Source organism: Penicillium oxalicum, chromosome II (genome assembly GCF_001723175.1).
Source record: "Penicillium oxalicum strain HP7-1 chromosome II, whole genome shotgun sequence".
NCBI classification, from domain to species: Eukaryota; Fungi; Ascomycota; class Eurotiomycetes; order Eurotiales; family Aspergillaceae; genus Penicillium; species Penicillium oxalicum.
In genome coordinates, this window is record NC_064651.1 from 3,634,997 (window position 1) to 3,648,891 (window position 13,895).

Genomic DNA, 13,895 nt, shown 5'->3' on the forward strand with positions numbered 1-13,895 from the left:
CCTCACCGCCCACCCCTCGCGGCGATCCCTCCCTTCATGATCCCTTCCCTCCGCATCATCTTCACGGATCAATTGGATCTCACCGACAACACACCGCATTCATCATGAAGGGTACTTCATTACTCTCCTTCAAAGCCTGGCCGAAGATACATCAGCCGCTGCCTCGGACGCCACGCGAATCTCAGCAACTCCTCAACGCCCTCACTTCTTCCTTCCGACGTCAACTTGACCGCACCTATCCGTCACCGAACACGACTGGGCAAACGAGCGATCGCCCGCCATTGAATACCGAGTCGTCTGCACATGCAACTGATCAACATCTGCACAGTATTTTGGACAACCCATTGTTTCGTATAGTGCCCCAGAAGATGCAGACCGTCGATCGCGACCCAAACAGTACTCCTTCAACTCAACGTTCAGAAAATGCATCCGAGCTCCCGATGGTTCTCTTCGACCAGGCATTCGCTGCGGGAACCGCAACACCTGCTTTCATAACCGACTGTTTGAAATCCCAGCTGCTACTTGCGAGGTCATCTGGAGAGAAAGAGTTACGGAACGCCATGAAGATCACCCGAGCTGGCTCTAAAGTCGCAAACTGGTTCTGGGCCTCTGACGGTGCCTCGAGACAATCATTGCTGCATAACAGAGCTTCTACTGGCTCTTTGACCAAATTCATGGTTGCAGAAAGTCTTCAAGATACGGTGTTGGAGTGGTTGAAGATGCTGCTGACTGGCGATCTCGGCGGAGTTGATGGCAACATGACACTGGACAGAGCTCGAGTGACTTTCAATCATTTGCTTCAGGATCTTCTTGACGCCGAGATTCGATACGGTGCTGGTCTAAGCTCGGCTATCACATACTATCTGCGTGCACGTCGCTTACAGATCTTATCTGGTGAACTTCATGCGGATCTGAAAGCTGCCAAGTCGCTGTTGCTCGCGCCAGGTGCTCAACTGGCCCGTACACTCGAGGAGCAGAAACCATCACCGACTGAACTCCCCATTCACATATTCAATGATTATGCCGAGATTATCTCCGCCTTGTCATCGTCACGGTCTCTGCTGTATTCCTCGGTAACTCTCTGCCATCCGACTCATCCAGACCCAACCCCGTTCATTCACTACGTGGACAGTCTATCGCCCAAGAAATTTCAAAAATGGAGCGTTGTCCGTCAGGATGCGTTTTTGCGGATCAGCTGTGATGCTCTCCGCTCCTTGATTGACCGGAAGAAAATTCGGGTTGCAACCAATCTTGGACACCAGATCCAAGAGTTGCTTCCGGAGGAGACCGCGGCTGCAAGCATCGGGGCTTCTCGCTCTCGGGTCACCGAGGAGGAAGATCATCTTTTGCAGCGCTTGAACATGAGCTGGGCATGAGATTTCTTTCCATAGGCTATCTTTTCTTTCGGAACGGTGGTCTCACGAACGATGTATCTGTCTATTACGACCATCACTGGCCAGATCATTGGAGACATCAGAACGTGGCTCATGCCTGACGCACGCCAGCGTAGGCACCCCCAACTCGTCCAGCTCTTACTGCCGGCCTGCAAAATGCGCACGCTCAGACATGCTTGAGCTAGGCTGGTACCGCAATGCGTATCTCATGAGAGAAACCCAATTTGTGGACCATGTCCACTGCTCGGGCGGCGCTCAGCGCTTCTTCGATGGCGCGATGACGCTTTTCGTGTTGTCGACTCCGCCTAGCTCCACCGGGGCTGCGGCGATCTAAGCACCAATCCACGCTTACCATAGCGCTTTCTCGGCACATTGCCCTTCGGCATTGAGCTCCGCCTAGCACATCTTTCTCTGCTGGTGGTCTCAGGTGCATCGGAACTGTCTCTATATTTTCGATTCGAGGAGGTTAACACCGAAAAATCCCCATTCAGTTGGGGTAGTATCAGCTTCAGATGGCAGATGGACGGGCACTTGCGGGGCAACTTGTCAGCCGCCCCTATGGCTCAATGCGGTTAGCGTTTTCCAGCGGAGTATCCAGCTTCTCTATTCTCACAAAGTAGTAAACGTCACCGCGCGACTTCCACTAAGATTCTCTTTATAACAATCAGATTTTTCCCGTTTTTCTTTCCTCCTTTTCCAACCTCTTTCTTGTAATTTCACTGCCTCCGTCTACCTTGGCACCCCTCACACGCTTGGCAATTTCTTCTCTACCACTAACCCACGTGCAATCACCTGACATCATCAATTCGCTATGTCTAGAGAAGCCTCCTCAGAGCTTTCCGCCCACGAAGCATTAGGTACGTTGTCTTTGCCCACCTGCGGTCACATACGCAGTGTGGCCCTCATTTTAGGTCATCTCTCACGACTCATCTACCCTGTAGCGAATGGTTCCATTCTCTTGAACATTTGATGGAGATCTAATGTGGCCAGGCCGGGGGAACAATATGCTGACTAAGATTTAGATGAGGTCAACCAAGCGCCCACTGCTGTATCCAAAAGCAATGAATCGTCTCAGCCAGTCCATAATGTTTTGAACACCTGTCAAACAGATAGCGAATCTATTCCGCCTGAGAGCGTCAAATCTGCCGGGGGCATTGAACAACCAGAAGCTCCAAAACCGGTTGAAACCATGCATAGTACAAGTGCATCGGCCTCAGAGCATCCGCTAAGCGCTTCAGTCGCGGCTTCTGAACCTGCAGGCCTGGAGGCGGCCCCAGTGAAGCCAGATGGCCTTGATGGGGCACCGGAATCTACCAATGGTGCGCCCGAGGCATCCCCGAGTGCCAAGCCCGTAGCGGAGCAACCCAAGCCCGCCGATTCAGCCATTGATACCGTCGCCCAAGACCCCAAGACTGGCGAGAAACGCGAGCTTGAGGTCACCGAAACACCATCGGTTGAGAAGCAAGCCTCAGCACTGGTCGAGCCAACTGTGGAACAAGGGAAAGAGCATGACAGCAAGAAGCAAAAGACCGAACACGCGCCTAGCAGCGCGACCAACGGTACGTCTGCCGCCACAGATAGCGTTGAAGCGCAGGAGGTGCCAAAGGAAAGCAGTCCATCCAAGAAGGAAAAAGTCAAGGAAGCTGTAAAGAAAATTTTACCAACTGATGGACCCGGCACCCGAACCCGTAGCCGAACGAAAGACTCTTGAAGGGTTTGGTGGGAGAAGAAAAACTGTTCTGACTCGGCGAGCCTCAATTCCATGTTTTGCGCCTCGTTCTGAGTCCTTCATCCCATAATTTGTTCCGAAATGCATATTTTTTGCCCTTGAAATACAGCAGCCGCACAAAAAGTCTATGAGTAGTTTCCAGATCAATTTTGTTAAGGAAAGCCACTTGGAGACGCTGTCCTGGATGAAGGCATTACTGCAACCCAGTGAGCTCCTCAAAGAAAAGGTCAACAGTCTAAAATAGATCATTCATGCACTGTTTGCAGAAGTAAGTGATGTTTTGTAAAAATATTGTCTTCGGGCTTCAGTCTTCAATATCCTCTCAGCTCATTGACTCTTTCTACATGTTCGACAAATGCATCCTATTCCAGTTGTATACGCTTCTCCAAACAAGGTTCTGGTCAGGACCGCGGCCGATCATCGGCGGGCTGACTCATTTCTTGCGGAGCGGAACAACCCACCCCGCAATGAGTGTGTGTCATCGGCGAGAGGTTGTCGTATTTTCGCATATTGGGCTAAAACTTTACAATTGACTTTTGATTTTTGCATCCTTCATCAGAATCCATCGAACCGCCATAACCATCATGTCTGGACAGAAGATTTGGCTGCGCGCTGAAACCAAGCCCGCTGAGGCTCGCTCCGCCTGTGAGCCATTGACCCTCCTTCCCCGCTATACTCCATTGCCAACGTTGATGTTGACTCATAGCCTGTAATCAACAGTGACCCCAACCACTTGCAAGGCTTTGATTGATGCAGGATACGATGTGACCGTTGAGCGGTCAACGCAGCGTATTTTCGACGGTGAGTCTCACTCTTTGAATATTCAATTCCACGGACTATTTACTTACTCTGTCGATAGATGAGGAATTCGCCAAGGTTTGCCTCACTTCCTTCTCTGATCAACGATTTGACACTCAAAAAGCGGTCCAATTGACCTCCGTTCTCATAGATTGGAGCTCCTCTTGTCGAGGAAGGCTCGTGGGTCAAGGATGCGCCCAAAGATGCAGTGATTCTGGGTCTCAAGGAACTACCGGAGGACGACTTTCCTTTAGAGCACGTTCACGTCACATTTGCACACTGCTACAAGCAGCAAGGTGGATGGGAGAACGTGCTCAGCCGTTGGCATCGGGGAAAGGGTCTCCTGCTGGATCTGGAGTTCCTCACCGATGAGTCAGGCCGCCGTGTGGCTGCTTTTGGTTTCTCCGCTGGCTATGCCGGCTCTGCTTTGGCGATCAAGAACTGGGCCTGGCAACTGACTCACCCCGAAGGCGAGTCTCTCCCTGGTGAGGTTCCTTACGCCAACCAGGATCTCCTGATCGCTTCCGTCAAGGAGAGTGTGGAGGCTGGTAAGAAGGTTGCGGGCCACTATCCTAAGATTCTTGTCATTGGAGCGGTAAGGGCTTCATATCCCCCCTGTGAAATCACCGTCAAAATACTCATCATCTTGTAGCTGGGTCGCTGTGGCAAGGGTGCCGTGCAGTTGGCCAAGGACGTTGGTGTCCCCGAATCGAACATTATCCAGTGGGATATGGCAGAGACTGCCAAGGGTGAGTGGGCTCGAAAGTCGGTTGCTTACTGTAGACTTCAGTTTTCTTGCTGACATTTTCTCTGCAGGTGGCCCATTCAACGAGATCATTGAGAGCGATATTTTCGTCAAGTGAGTCATTCTCCCACGTCTCATCGAGTGGATCATTTTATCACCGAGTCTCAGTTACTGACATCCTCGATCCAGCTGCATCTACCTAAGCTCCCCCATTCCTCCTTTTGTCAACACCGAAACTCTCTCGACTCCCAGCCGCAAGCTTTCTGTCGTCTGCGACGTCAGTGCCGACACGTAAGTCACTCCTCATGTTTGCCGTGATACTCAAGGCGTGTTCTCATCGCAAGATCAAACAGCACCAACCCCCACAACCCTATTCCAATTTACGACATCACCACGACCTTTGACAAGCCGACAGTACCCGTCCAGCTGCCGGCCAGCACCCAGGGACCTCCCCTGAGCGTGATTAGCATTGACCATCTGCCCTCTTTGCTTCCCCGTGAAAGTTCGGAGCAGTTCAGTCAGGCCCTTCTGCCCAGCCTGCTTCAGCTGAAGGACCGCAAGTCTGCGCGCGTTTGGGTGCAGGCTGAGGACCTTTTCAATGAGAAGGTTGCCACGCTGCCCGCATCCCTCCGTGCCTAATTCTGGTTTGACCCGAGTTGGTTGACATGAAAACGATTAAAGCATAAAGTACGGGACTGGATACCAATTCAAAAATAGAATGAACATTCAAATACAGTAGAGTATCATGGAAGTGGACGGGCCAACTTAAGTTTTGCTGGACTTACCATCGGTCCGTCCACTTCCACGACAATCCATTTCTTTGCCAGGCTGGTTCTCGCGACCGGTCAAAATGTAGCAGCTTTCGAGACAAATATAAGTATCAGAATCTGGGACGGCCATCTGAGGACTGGAGTGATTTCAGTTGGCCGCTCATGCCTCGTGAAATTGGACAGAGGTTCCAAATTGGCCATCCCGGAGATCTTATCTCTCGTCATCTATCTACTTTGAGCCAACACTGATTTGTCGCACCGCATGCATCGTCACTCGACATTCGATATTCAATGAAGAGCATCCATGTTCCCATGTCTCTGCCTCTTACGCTGCTCAACAATCGGGTGATTTCCACAATCTTGCCATTATAGAATAAGGGCGCTACTTGTAACGTGAGAAAAAGACACATCAATTTACCGCCCGACGACAGGTCACTTTCACCGGCACACCCACGCCCATGATTTACGGTCATCTTTCCCGTCCGGCTCGACTCTCAAGCTTCCTTCGCCGCTGCGTTAGAATCGGCAGTATACACAACGCTTCTGGCGTGTCGAATCCTTTCTCACCCACACGACAGTCCAGGTGTGTCCTTCGTGACTCTCGTAGATGCGGGGGTCTGTCTCCCCCCTGGATATCCGAAGAATCCGTCGCGGGGGAAATGACTGCAAACAGTGTCTTGGCCCAGGGAACGACCGGCGCCATGGCCATTGGGTGGATAATGGCAGCCTCCATGGACGAGATGAGGATGTCGACGAGTTTCAGCCTTTCCATCGGCTCATTTCAACCTGCATGGAACATGTGCTGCTGATCTGATGAATTCAACGAGATCCGATCGGCCGATGATGTTCTTCAGAACTGGCTGAAGCTCCCCCCGTTTTCTCTTCTCCGCATGAGTCCGTTGCGATCCACTCTCCCCTCTTCCCCAGCCGAGACCCGCTCTGGACTCGTAGAATTCTTCACCAACGAGTGTTGGCCCTTGACAAGTTGGCGACGCGCTGAATCAATCTTGGTCTGCGGTGTCGATTGTGCTTACCTCCCCCTCGGATGGTAGCTAGACGTTGCCTCGCTCTGTTCACAGCCATTGCCCGGATGAGAAAGATGGGATGATGAACCAATCGAGCTGACTCGCCTCAAAAGACACATCTGCCTCTCGCGTTCGACCTCCCTACGCTCGTCCCTTTTGCATCACTTTCCCCCTCCCCTGCGCCTCGATCACTGCACGTTCTCCATGCAAGAGAAGCCCACCACGGTCGCGGCCTACGCGGCCGGGGCCTCACTCGCCGCCGTCGCACTGTTCTACGTCTTCGGGCCGAATTACACAATTGACGGGGATGAGTCCAGCGACAGCAACCGAAAGAAGAGCATTGTGGGACTGTCGAACATGGCCAATGACTGCTTTATCAATTCGGTTCTGCAGGCTCTGGCCGGTCTGGGAGACCTCCGTGTGTACTTGATCCGAGAACTGCATCGGCGCGACCTGGACGGGCCGGAAATCTACAATGCGGTACCCAGTCCAGAGCAGCTGCCGCGAGCCCAGCGGGAGGATAAACTGCGAGAGTTGCAGCAGGGAATCATCACCCGGGCATTGAAAGAGATGCTGGACCGATTGAACGAGCGGCCCATTTACAAAAAGATCATCTCCGCCCGCGAATTCATCCAGGCATTGGAGTTTGCCTTCCGGACGCGCATCAGCCGCAACCAACAAGATGCGCAGGAATTTTTGCAGATCGTCCTCGAACGACTTTGCGACGAATATCATGCGGGAGTGAGCGCCCGGCGACGCGCTCTCGGCCCGATCGCGTCGCCCGCAGAAGCTGGAAAGATGGACTCGGGCGCAGAAACCGACGCTGAGGTGGAAGTGCGAATCGACGATGGTTCACCGAATGGCCTCCCCGCGATCATTGATAATAAGCTGAAGCAGATTGATAGCGAGGCGGGGTTCCCCTTTGAGGGAAAACTGGAATCCCAGATCGTGTGTCAGCACTGTCACTATGAATACAAGCCCAAGCAGACGGCCTTTGTCAATCTTACCCTTCAGGTGCCGCAGAAAAGTTCCACTACGCTCAACTCGTGCTTCGATGGTTTACTGAAGACGGAATACATTGATGATTTCCGATGCGACCGGTGTCGTCTTCAGCATGCAATCGAGTACAAAACACAAGAAAGGTCCAAGGCTTACACAGAAAATGACCAGGGCCGTCTTGACACAGAGATCAAGCGTATACGGGACGCCATAGAGAACGATCCCGAAGATGAGCTCGAGGGCGTCGTGATGCCACCCGCGGAGCTGGCCCCCAAACGGAAAATCGCCCGTCATATGCGTATTGTGTCCTTCCCCAGGGTGATTGCGATTCATCTCTCGCGCTCAATCTACGACCGCAATAGCTCCACCAAGAATGCAGCCAAGGTGTCGTTCCCAGAGCGATTGCCTCTCGGTGGGATCCTCAATCAAACTTGGTATAAATTACTGGCGATTGTGTGCCATAAAGGCAGTCATCAGAGTGGCCACTACGAGTCCTTCCGACGCAATCATCTCTACGCACCCTTTTCGACCCCGGAAGCCTTCAGCTCTTATGCACAGAGTCGCGTGGCTAGCGAGACTCCTTCCGCAGCGCCCAGTCCACGACTCGCACCGCGAAGTGCTCGCGATGCGGATGCTGAAGTCGATAGCAGCAATCTCTCGTCAACCACTTCATCCACCTCTCTTTCCCATACGGCTCCCGCCTCCTCCCAGCTGAGCCCACCTTTACCCCGACTCAATACCTCTCATTCGCGCCGATCATTCCAGAGTAATCACTCGCGGTCTTCCACCCCTCAGGTTGCATCCGGGTCCGACGAGAACACCAGTCCCGCCTCAGATCAAGGGCGATTCAGCACCTCCTCTGCTCCGCGTCCGTCACGGACTATCCCACGCTCATCAAGTGAGGCCATCGCGGGGGTGAGCTCGCGACTCCGCCGCCGCCGTAAGCCCAACGATCGATGGTGGCGGATCTCCGACGAAAAGGTCAAGGAGTGCAAGACCTCGGACGTGCTGGGCATGCAAAAGGAGGTCTATCTGCTCTTCTACGAGATGGACCGGGCTGAATGTAGCCCCATGGCGGCCACGGGTCGTCTGTAGCACTTGATCCTCCGTTTGTTCCCCCTAACCTCTTTCCACTTTCCTCGGCGCAATGTTCGGCGGTCCTTTTGCACTCGCGAGTGGTTGACCATATCGACAAAATGACCCGCGGCAGGAAACCCAAGGGTAGAAAAAGAAGAGAGAGGCAGGGAGAGGATTTGATGGACAGGGCCCTCGAGGGCCTGTTGGGGTCTTCAGCATAACCCTCTGGGCCTCAAAATGGCATGAACAACTAGAATGCGTCTGTGCTTTTTGATAGATATTTATGATGACCAATTGCTCTGAAGGGTCACGGGATTACGCTCCATTCCCCAGCGTCGACCCGCGAGCACACTCTGTCCGATACTCCCGACGATGCCAGAGGATGACTATCCACGGAGAACAAGATGTACATAGCGCCGTGAAACAAGTTCCAACAACATACCGTGCCGAGTCATGTGAAAATGCAACGAGCATGTCTTTTTCTCTTATCCTTCCCTCTAATAGAGCTCTCTTGTCTTTTGTCTCTAGTCTCTCCGCTCTCCGCTATCCGGTTTCTGGCGACTGGAAGTGTGGAGACCGGAATTCATGAAGTGATGTATGTCTCCCAACATGACCTCCTTCGTATGTGAAACCGGGCATGGGGCTCCTGCAGTCTAGCAAGTAGGAGAGGTGAGATAAACACTTGGCTCTAAGCGCATCCGGAAGACTTCCGAAACGGCAATGAACAGACGGGGGGGTTCTCTTCGACGAGTACCACCCCCGTCGTGTGAATGTAGGACTCCTTGCAAGAAGTAAACTGCCGTTGCATCGGTACGTACTGGAGACTGGAAATTTCAATAGGTCATAGCCGGACACATCCATGGTGACCCGACCATCTGAAGCCAAGACAGTCATTTTCGGGGCCTGTCTCCATCCATTGGCTTCCTCAGCCCCTAAAAGTACCGTCTATCGGAGGATCTCCATCCCATGACCACTCCGCGTTCAAGCGAAGGCCGGCGAAAAAGCCTCGCCTGTGACTTTTGTCCTCGGCAACTTCCGCGGGGGGAACGAGCAAGATTCGGAGATGGCGGGGAAAATATTGTCCGTCAACATGTTGAACGGGTGAGATCGTAGCCACGCTCTTCATGGAGTTACCTCTTTGATAGATACTCCATGTATGTACGGGGTCAGACGGGTTCCTTTACATTGAAGGATTGGGAGGGAGCTCGGGCCCCTGCATCGCTGAACATTCTTGTATTTTTCTTTTTTTTTTTTTCTTTTGAGGGATTCTATGTATAAATTGTGGCCGGTGATTTGTCCAATCTCTACGGACAATACCTCTGGACTGATCCCTCGTATATTGTAAACGGTATGTCCAAATCCACCAAAGTTTATGGGGAAGTATAAGTCCAGTTCGAAGAGACAGGAGCGGAAGAGGGGCAAGTGATGACGGTAGGGACCTTGCACTAGAGCTTCATGTTTTTTCATACAAGATGAGACCGGACCGGTTTCAACGATCCCATTTGAGGTAACTCAGATGCTGGGAGGGGAATTGGATGGACAGCCGACGGCTCTGCGTCTGAACGTGTGCAGTGTCGGGCCATCACGGAGAGAATCGGGAGGTGAGGTTACCAGGTCAGACTTTCAACCTCTTCACGTTGGCCTGGGCTGTGTCCCGGTCAGTGATCCTCCTTGATATTTGCATCTTGTCCCTTTTCTTCCACGTCTCCAATTTTGGGTACATCATGATCAAATTCAGCTTTGCACGTTCTAGGTACAGACTCTCTAAAGGATCAGATAGCAAGAGTCAGTACACCCTATGGATTATGGATTAGATCATCACTCACGCTGAAATCATTGTGACCTCAGTCCCGCTTCCCGTTTCCACCGGACAAGCTCCACTCATCGGTGAGTCTGGTCATTGATGCTTCCTTTTTTTTAAGTTTTGTATCTGTTTTACCAGGAAGCCTGTCTGTATTCGAGAACATACAGTATGGTACCATGTCCTGCATGCAATACGTGCAATGCATGTATTCCCTGTGGCGCCAGCATAAGCCCATGTGAGCCTGAATGCCACTCTACCACCGTTGCGATGCCCACTTGGCACTGCCAAGTGGACTCTGGCTGGTTCACCCACGGAATGTACTCGACTTTGTCGTCGAGGAAACCTCCCAATCCACTTAATCACCCAGCAGACAATACAGTACAGTACAATACTGTCCTGTCACGGTGACAGGACCCAAGTGCCTCACCGATGACGATTTGTGCCCCTCCAAAACCCTCTGCCCCTCCTGATTTGCCTGCCCCTCTTCTCCGCCGCTGGGCCTCTTCTGCTTTCCACGCCGTCTCATTAAGTAATTTCTCGTTTGCTGCCCGCTTTAGTCGCTCGGTAAAGGCCAAAGGAGCTGGTATCATTGGAATCCGTTTTTATAGGCAAAGGCTAATCTTCCCATCCTTCCTTTTTCTCTTCTCTCACAGAACTCCTTGTAAACCAACTTCCCTTCATACTCTCCATCTTCCCCTCCCCAGCTCTAATCAAGCCTACAACATAATCAACATGGGTGTCATTGAGAAGCTCAGCCGCAAGGCCGGTGTCATCGTCGGTGACGATGTCCTCCGCCTCTTCGAGTACGCTCAGGAGAAGCAGTTCGCCATTCCCGCCATTGTAAGTCATCAGGTCACCTCACAGCCGAGCCCGAGGCGGAGAAGTCAATTCTTCGTCCACCAGCTCGTGTCCAGATGCATTGACTGACCAACCTTACCACCAGAACGTCACCTCTTCCTCCACCGTCGTGGCTGCCCTCGAGGCCGCTCGCGACCAAAAGTCCCCCATTGCCCTCCAGGTCTCCCAGGGTGGTGCCGCTTTCTTCGCCGGTAAGGGTGTCAGCAACGATGGCCAGGCCGCCTCCATCGCTGGTGCCATCGCCGCTGCTCACTACATCCGCGCCATTGCCCCCACCTACGGCGTTCCCGTCGTCCTCCACACCGATCACTGCGCCAAGAAGCTCCTCCCCTGGCTCGACGGCATGATGGATGAGGATGAGCGCTACTTCAAGCTCCACGGCGAGCCCCTCTTCTCTTCCCACATGATCGACCTGTCCGAGGAGCCCGTTGACTGGAACATCTCCACCACTGCCGCTTACCTCAAGCGTGCTGCCCCCATGAAGCAGTGGCTCGAGATGGTACGTTTGCCCCCTCTGGTCACGATTATACAGCTTTACTGATCCGGGTTTCTTTTGTTTTTTTAGGAGATTGGTATCACCGGTGGTGAGGAGGACGGTGTCAACAACGAGGATGTCGACAACAACTCCCTCTACACTCAGCCCGAGGATATCCTGGCCATCCACAACGCCCTCTCCGCCATCTCCCCCTACTTCTCTATCGCCGCTGGCTTCGGTAACGTCCACGGTGTCTACAAGCCCGGCAACGTCCGCCTGCACCCCGAGCTCCTCAAGAAGCACCAGGCCTACGTCAAGGAGCAGACCAAGTCCCAGAAGGAGAAGCCCGTCTTCTTTGTCTTCCACGGCGGCTCCGGCTCCTCCAAGGAGGAGTACAAGGAGGCTATCAGCTACGGTGTCGTCAAGGTCAACGTCGACACCGACATGCAGTACGCTTACCTCAGCGGTGTCCGTGACTACGTTCTGAACAAGAAGGACTACCTTATGAGCACCGTCGGCAACCCCGATGGTGAGGACAAGCCCAACAAGAAGTTCTTCGACCCCCGTGTCTGGGTCCGCGAGGGTGAGAAGACCATGAGCAAGCGCACTCAGGTCGCCCTTGAGGACTTCAACTGCACCAACCAGCTGTAAGATGGTTGCTGGTGTCGTTTGAGCCATTGAAAAGCCAGGAAGGGAAAACAAGCTTAGCCCCCATTTTTCTTTGGAGACCCGATTGGGGTTTGTTGGTGATATTGTTCGTATGTAGCGATGTATTTTCGATACGTGATAATGAAATGCCATGTCCTCCGGACGAGCTCACGCTCGTCTGAAACCGAATACCAAGTCGTCTTTGATTCCAACCGTCAGATCGTGCTCATCAAGTGTATCTCCCCGTAGTCCCTTGGGAGAAGCCCTTTGGCGGCGTAGTGAACCTCAGGCACTCGAATTGGTGGTGTTCTCGTTAAGTCCAACATTATTCCTATACACTTGATGGGTATGTAGATGGCTTGGACGGATGATTCGAGTCTACCAGGCGTCAATTCATGATGAACCATGCAATTCTTCCACTGTCCCGAATCTGACCCCATGTCGTGCCGAGTAATGATATTTACTCCTGCATAGTATGTTGGGCTCAAAACCATCTCCGACCATTCCTTTTTCAGCGCCTCAATCGCTCGGACTCACCGCAGTCACGTGTATCGATACACGTGACTGCGGTGCTTCACACCAAACGTGGCCGTGTTCCAGATGTTCCAGACTTTGCCGCTTCCAAGTGATGTGATTGGGCGCAAGCCAGAATTCACCGGGCGCTAGTCTTCCAATGACGTGGTGGAGAGAAAAATGAAAAGTTGAAGATCCCAGCAAGGAATCCTGGAGTGCAGTTAGACTGGCCGTGCTGCGCGTGTGCAGTGGTAGTCGGATGTCAATAGCCCGGCACACATGCGTTCCATTTGAACCAAATTCTCATGCTGTTGGGAAAAGGCAACTAGCGAGGCGCATCTACACTTCTACAGTATGAGAGATGCTGAACTTTAGCAGTCCCCGCCACTAGTAGTTTTAGTTTCGGACGCCTTGTTGATGACGCTAGGAGGGAGCACTAAACCGCGTGGCCTTGGATGGTGGGCAGCCCAGTCTTTAATTCTTCTCCCCACGTTGCAGGAGAGTGTTTGTCAATCATGCTTTTGATCTTTATAGAGTGACAAAGTCACCGAGTGAGTGGGTGTCATTCAGGCTGGACCTGCGTGCGCGGAGTCGAGTGTCGATGGCCTTGTGACGACTGCACGACTCCACGAGTCCACCCAGTCCACATTTGGACATTTGTCGTGTTGAGCATGTGACCGTTATTTTGATCTCGAGTTTGGATGTCGGGATGGAACAGCAGTACTCGTGATAGTGCGAGTGGTTGTGTTTGTAGTCAAAAAAAAATCTCAACCTTTTGTCCTTCCACCCGAGTTTGCGAGTTTCCTAAACCACTCAACACTCCCGCACGATTTGACTCCGTAGGGATGTGGGTTTCGCTGTTGATGATTCTGAGTATTCTAATAATAAACGAGCCAACCAGTCTGGATCCTCCATACCCACTTTTTCTTCTTTCATCCGATGATCTGGTGTATTTCTTCCGCTAAGTCGACGGCGGTGTCTCACTTGCTTTGTCCGACCGTCGATCAGCCTTCCAATTCCCGTCATCGTCTCCCCGCGAGTCCGTGGCAGTCGACATTCT

The 13,895-nt window shown here is 52.6% G+C and overlaps 5 protein-coding genes across 5 annotated transcripts; all 5 read left to right on the plus strand.

Annotated features, from left to right (window-relative positions):
- Positions 1–104: 104 nt before the first annotated feature.
- Positions 105–1,376, plus strand: POX_b03121 (uncharacterized protein; the record flags this gene model as incomplete). The annotated part of the gene is made up of 1 exon (XM_050112025.1): positions 105–1,376. One exon carries the CDS (start codon positions 105–107, stop codon positions 1,374–1,376), a length of 1,272 nt encoding a protein of 423 aa, XP_049972371.1.
- Positions 1,377–2,205: 829 nt separating this feature from the next.
- On the plus strand, positions 2,206–3,105 carry POX_b03122 (uncharacterized protein; the record flags this gene model as incomplete). Its single annotated transcript, XM_050112026.1, has 2 exons — positions 2,206–2,251; positions 2,417–3,105. 2 exons carry the CDS (start codon positions 2,206–2,208, stop codon positions 3,103–3,105), a joined length of 735 nt encoding a protein of 244 aa, XP_049972372.1.
- Positions 3,106–3,707: 602 nt separating this feature from the next.
- Positions 3,708–5,305, plus strand: POX_b03123 (Saccharopine dehydrogenase; the record flags this gene model as incomplete). Its single annotated transcript, XM_050112027.1, has 8 exons — positions 3,708–3,768; positions 3,844–3,924; positions 3,983–3,999; positions 4,073–4,516; positions 4,574–4,670; positions 4,738–4,780; positions 4,856–4,957; positions 5,020–5,305. 8 exons carry the CDS (start codon positions 3,708–3,710, stop codon positions 5,303–5,305), a joined length of 1,131 nt encoding a protein of 376 aa, XP_049972373.1.
- Positions 5,306–6,665: 1,360 nt separating this feature from the next.
- On the plus strand, positions 6,666–8,555 carry POX_b03124 (Ubiquitin carboxyl-terminal hydrolase 16; the record flags this gene model as incomplete). The annotated part of the gene is made up of 1 exon (XM_050112028.1): positions 6,666–8,555. The coding sequence occupies one exon, from the start codon at positions 6,666–6,668 to the stop codon at positions 8,553–8,555; it is 1,890 nt and encodes a 629-aa protein (XP_049972374.1).
- A 2,518-nt stretch (positions 8,556–11,073) lies between these two features.
- POX_b03125 (Fructose-bisphosphate aldolase) lies at positions 11,074–12,325 on the plus strand (the record flags this gene model as incomplete). Its single annotated transcript, XM_050112029.1, has 3 exons — positions 11,074–11,181; positions 11,285–11,698; positions 11,765–12,325. The coding sequence occupies 3 exons, from the start codon at positions 11,074–11,076 to the stop codon at positions 12,323–12,325; spliced, it is 1,083 nt and encodes a 360-aa protein (XP_049972375.1).
- Positions 12,326–13,895: the final 1,570 nt, after the last annotated feature.